The sequence below is a fragment of the Perna viridis genome, chromosome 5 (genome assembly GCF_037379345.1).
Source record: "Perna viridis isolate PV_CMFRI_1.1 ecotype Kerala chromosome 5, ASM3737934v1, whole genome shotgun sequence".
Lineage (NCBI taxonomy): Eukaryota > Metazoa > Mollusca > Bivalvia > Mytilida > Mytilidae > Perna > Perna viridis.
In genome coordinates this window covers 41,834,442-41,840,125 of record NC_142449.1, presented here as the reverse complement: position 1 = coordinate 41,840,125, position 5,684 = coordinate 41,834,442, and the positions used below count along the sequence as shown (strand labels likewise).

The 5,684-nt window shown below is 30.3% G+C and overlaps 1 protein-coding gene across 2 annotated transcripts; it reads left to right on the top strand.

Annotated features, from left to right (window-relative positions):
- The first annotated feature begins 550 nt into the window (after nucleotides 1-550).
- LOC148617767 (uncharacterized) lies at nucleotides 551-4,447 on the top strand. 2 transcript variants are annotated; one of them, XM_088585313.1, is made up of 6 exons: nucleotides 551-633; nucleotides 764-1,280; nucleotides 1,681-1,746; nucleotides 2,761-2,835; nucleotides 3,449-3,583; nucleotides 3,918-4,447. In XM_088585313.1, the coding sequence occupies exons 2-6, from the start codon at nucleotides 969-971 to the stop codon at nucleotides 3,999-4,001; spliced, it is 672 nt and encodes a 223-aa protein (XP_088441439.1). In that variant the 5' UTR covers nucleotides 551-633; nucleotides 764-968; the 3' UTR covers nucleotides 4,002-4,447. The 2 variants fall into 2 exon arrangements, with proteins under 2 accessions (XP_088441439.1, XP_088441440.1); XM_088585314.1 differs by lacking the exon at nucleotides 2,761-2,835.
- The last annotated feature ends 1,237 nt before the right edge of the window (nucleotides 4,448-5,684 follow it).

The following is a 5,684-nucleotide window of genomic DNA, read 5'->3' as shown; positions in this document are numbered from 1 at the left end:
AATAAACTTTCTATGCACAATCCTGTGATATTATGCTAGCTTAAGTATGATAAAAACATATTACCTAACAAAATTTATTACCAGTCATTATATTGTAGAGAATGTGAGAGAATATGGCACAATGATATTAATGCATATGATATTTTATATTTTAATCAGAAAAATACACTTCTTTTTTCTGCTTTACCCAATGAATATGTCCTTGACATATTAAATGGTTTTTATATTTTCCCTAGTGTGTGTGTGTTTATGAATGTTTCAATTCAACGATCTCATGATGAACAATTGCAATCTTAGCCACCGACTATTGAATGCATTAAGAAATAAAGTATTCGGTAGGTTGCAATTCGTTGTTTACAATGTAAATAAATCCCACAACTTTCACGTAGATATCTAAAATGCCTTTACGAACCTATATATACAAATTTTAATGTGTGATTTTATTAGTTTTTTACATACTTGTTATTTAAATGAATCAGTAAATGTTGAATAATCGTTTTAAAGTTCCATTGATCTAGTTCTATTTTTACACATGAAGAAAAATACTGGTTATATGTATACTGTAAATATATTCCTATCGCAATCCCTATCAAATACGGGAAGAAAATAATTATCAACAACAGCACACGTACGGTATGTTAAAAATTAAAATTATGTGACGACAAACTTATATCTTAACACATTTATGAGGCAAATTAATTTTAGTAGTTGTTTTAGTAGTTTTTTTTTTTTTATTGTATCTTTTAAAAAACTATACTTGCAGTCAAAAGAAGAAGAATCGGACCTATTTACTCCAGCTTTCCAGGTGGTATTCTTACGACAAAAACTAAAATAAATGCACTATTTATTACTTAACACGGATTTAGATTCATACGTTCTAGTAACTACAAGCCTTTCATAGCCTTTATCAATTATACACGTTCAATATATATGTAAATATATATTGAAGTTAAACCGCAACAAAAACAATGGGTCAAGGAAAAACTCTAGGTATAATCTATTGGAAGGATTATCAATCATACAACATCGGATCTTTGAAGAAACTAGGTGGTACACAGATCGTCTCTGCAATGATTTGTGGAATTCTATGTATAGTAGGAGCTACAATGGTGGGAAATCAGAAGTGTGAACACCTACAAATGTGTGGTGATTCTGAATACTATTCAGCTGCTAATCTTAGTATTTCTTCACAAAATGAGAGTGAAAGCAAAGAACAAAATAATTACTCTGTCAATCCGTTTTTGGAACTTGATATAACATGTCTTATACTCTCTGGATTGGTAAGTTAATAGAAACATTTAAAGACAAATCATTCTTCGGACTATATATTGCCATTAAAATAAAAAGTCTTTACTGTACACGTTTTATAGTTAGTTGTAACATTTAGCACTCCTACTTTTGAATCTGAAATGATTATTTACAATAAACAAGATGTAAGTTTTAAAAACACTGCTGTACTTCTTATATAGCCCTGCCTGAACTTTAGAGATCTCATATAAAACAACTACATGCCAATCATTTGCTTGTCTTGTTAGTTAAAATATTTATTAAGCGATTGATTTGTAAAACATAGCAATTACATTGATATTTATAAATTAAAACTAGGTTTTTATGACATGCTCGGTAACCATTTTTTTTTTCAAAACCATCTACTAAACCTGTCTTGTTATGTCTTTTTAGTTCCTTTTGGCCGGATTTTTACCATTTTGCATGACCAAAAACGAACAAAGCAGTTTGCTTCTCTTGGTATGTATGTATTGCTTGTTTTATTTGATACAAATCCTAGTTAATGTCTTTTTATGTGGACACGTTAATCTAATTTTTAGGCTGTACATTTGTCTGCCAACGTGCTACGGCTATGCTGTACAATTGGTGTCGATTATTTTTGCAATCTGTCACTACCTATTAAAAGGTAAAAGGAACTGCTCAACCTTAAAGAGCAACTGCATTTACCTTGTTTTTATGGGGTTTGTGATGATCCCTTTTGCGTTTACGTAATGTTGTTCTGTTATTTTTTATTATTATTATTATTATTATTATTATTATTATTATTATTATTATTATTATTATTATTATTATTCATATCATTATTATTATTATTTCTTATGTCCGCAGAAAGTATACTAAGACTGTCTTTATGAGGTAACTGCTACAAATTGGTTTCAGTCGATTTCTGTCGAGTAATCATTTCTTCTCTCTATCTCTTTTCTTTAGCATTAGTTAATATAATACTTTAATCAACTTTTCTTTATGTTCAACGGCTTAATAACAATTATCATCTTTATCCACAATATACTTAAAAAAAGATTGACCCAAGAAGATCGAGTTGATCTCGAAATGATTATTAACGATAACACTTTGTACTATTCTAAAAGTTAATACAAAATTTATATCACATGACGAGCGTTTTCAATGTAAATACCATATCATTTACACTGTTTTTCCTGACACTTCCTATTTTTGTTCCATTTTCATATATTTTTTATGCATGAAAATGTTTTCCTTTCATTTCTTTATTTTTAGTTTTTTTTCATATTGAATATGTTAATGGTACTTTTAATACATTTTTTTTATTTTATTTTATTTCCGTTCATTTAATTATTTGTTTACTTGGTTAAAAGAATTTTTATTGCTTCTTTATACTTGTAATGATTGACAAAACAACAGAAAATGATATACATGATGAAATCGATTGATATTCTGTATTGTATATAAACTAATGACTCTTTCGAATTCAAACTGATTACATGCTAATTTTAGAAAGATATCTATACTGTTTTGTGCTTCGTTGGAGCTTTGTTCAGTATCCCAATCGTGCTGATTCTTATGAAAAGTGTAAGTTGCCTTTAAACGGGTTCATATTTTGTCATTCATGTGTACATACAGTATATCCTATATATAGTATATGTGTATAACATGCAGTTTATAAAACCTAAATTTGATTCCATTGCCATTATTCGCTTCTGTCGATACTATCGTTGTTAACTGTTTATTGAATATATTCTCCCTTAAACCAGTGAATATATTGTAACAAAATAAATTCCCCCCAAGCATACATACTTTTATTTTCACTTTTATCATGAAAACTGTAATTACAGATAGAGGAACTCTTTCACATATTGAAAGGACATTTTGAAAACTGAATCCGATAGGAAGACAAATTCAAATTTTAGATTTTAAAGTAATTGTATAATCATAGGGTTGCCTTGAATTATTACAATTTTCCTTGGGCTGATATGACAGACCTTGGGCTGATATGACAGACCTTGGGTATATAACTGGTCGGTTATAAAAACGCATTTATTAATTCTGTATGACATGTAACTAATACCGAGAAAAAAAAATAATATGAATCGTAAAATTCTTTCCCAAATCTGCAAGTTTTGAAGACAAAAATTAACAGTTTGAAGTGAAGAAAAAAATTATTTAACTTTTTTTGTTATTTTAGGGAACTTTATACGAACATAGTTTAGGAGTTGTTGCTGCTTTGATAACTTTGACTTGCCTTGTACAGATTGTATTCGCAATCGTCGGTGTACTCGTATGCTGTTGTTGTTTATCATATGGAATTAACAGTGACAAGGTATGCAAAGACTAAAAAATAACAGAAATACAAGCAGCTAACTCTTATCAATGAGCAACCTTTCTAATTTGTTTCTTTTCTTAAAATGAAGATACAATTCTCGCAAAAAAGAATAACCTTAATTTTATCTTTCTATAATACAACCACGCTAGGAAGAAATTAATATGGCAATTCGAGGCATTATCAATATTCGACTTTTAGTATATGAATAGTTATTTATATTTGGTACACGATTTTGTATACAAATAAAATACTATTTTGACTCGTCTGCGAGTATTCAGTGTAATAAAATAATTAACTCTCTAACAAAATGCTTTTTTTATATCTTATGTAGAGAACAATATACACAGACAAGGAATCTTCAGAGTCCAACAATGAAACCAAGTTGCCGTTTAAAACCAACTTATGCAGATTCTAGAAGAAAACAGTAATTTAAGCTTTGACCATGAGAATATCAAACTGCCACTTCCGTGTAAGCCATTTAATGCAACGAAGAATCAATAACAACATGGTTTCCATTTTTTGTTCCTAAAATTGTGTAATTTGTTTAAGTAACTCAGCGAGTGTTTCTAGAAAATCAGAGAACGCTTACCCTACCGGTGCACCTGGTCATGTTCCCAGTTTTTAGTGGAGTCAGAGTTGCTCATTCCCTGTTTTCACTTTGAATGTTTTATTTTAGTTATTTAATGTTTTTTGTTGTGTATGTCTGTTTCCCGTATTTGGTCTTTATCCTTGAATTACTTTCATTTGATTTCCGCTAGAACCTTGGTTCCCTTGATTACTCTTTCAATAGAAATCCACTTTACTGTATTAATAATATTTGTGGACATGTATTTTATTGCATTATAAACGTAGTATAAGGCATCAATTTACCGAAGTGAAATTCTCTTTTCCTTTGTTTCAAAAATCTGATATTTCAAACAATAGTTTTACTAGGCACCGTATCGTCAGCTTTTTGTTCATCTTAGCTACATCTTTTCAACACCTGCGTATGGAGCTTCCATATTACAACTCATACGTTATGCCAGAGCTTGCCGTATCTACGCAGACATTTGTTCCGCGATAGACTTCTTACAATTAGGGTTCTTGAACAGGGTTATCTTGTCATCATGAACTCGTTCGTCGTTACGGTATACCCATCTGCACCATACAAACTGATTTGTTCGAGGTGTCATAGCCTCTTTCGTATACCCCGGACGTAACATTTTATAAATAACTCGGTGGATGTTTCTAGGTAGGCGGAGGACGCTTGCACTGATGTTGCACCTGGTCCATGCTCACAGTTTTAGTGGATTACGACTTGTTCCTTTACTTTTATAACTTTTTATGTATTATTCTGCTCATTTTATGTTTTCTGTTGTGTTTGTCTGTTTTCCATGTCTGGTCTTTGTCCTTGGATTACATTCTTTTCATTTCCGCTAGAATCCTGGTTCCTTAAATTGCTCTTAAAATCAATTTCAAAAAAGGAACCTTTGCTAATCTCAAACACATCTTCATTGGATAGAATCTTGGTTTCCTAGATTACCCTATAGCATTATCAACGATTGCCACAAAGACGTATCATTACGTAAGGTACACACACGAGATTAAATCCATGAACCAGACAGCACCTTCAACTATCGCTTAATTCCTGGTTTACAACTAAACTGAGTCTGGTTTCCCTGTCTTTCGGATGTTTTTCTAGTAGACAATTCTATTTTAAAAAAATAGACATATATTACAATAAGATACCGTTTTGTTTTGATTTGTGTATTGTTTTTGTTTTTGTTTGTGTTTGTTCGGTTTTGTTGTGTTTGATTTCAATTGATTGGTTTGATTTGTTTTGTTTGTTTTGCTTTTGCTTTATTTTTGTTTGTTTTATTTTTCTTTTCTTTTTGGGAAGTTCAGATTTTTACTGGACATAATCTATTCTACTTTAAATGCATACATATTTTTTAAATTTCAATTGTTTATTTAAATATGCCAAAACACCAAATTATCCAGACCATATGTAGGGTTTAAGAATGGTTGAGTCATTCTGTAAACAGTTCCGCTTTGTAGCTGGTTAGTTCCAACATCAGTTAAAATCTGTTTTAAAAAATATAAAATCTAAAGAAGTTAA

Excerpts from the sequence above, each read along its gene's own strand:
- LOC148617767 (XM_088585313.1), top strand. The coding sequence starts at position 969 with ATGGGTCAAGGAAAAACTCTAGGTATAATCTATTGGAAGGATTATCAA. Across the intron at positions 2,836-3,448 it reads TGCTGATTCTTATGAAAAGT|GGAACTTTATACGAACATAG; the intron begins GTAAGTTGCCTT and ends TTGTTATTTTAG. Across the intron at positions 3,584-3,917 it reads ATGGAATTAACAGTGACAAG|AGAACAATATACACAGACAA; the intron begins GTATGCAAAGAC and ends TATCTTATGTAG.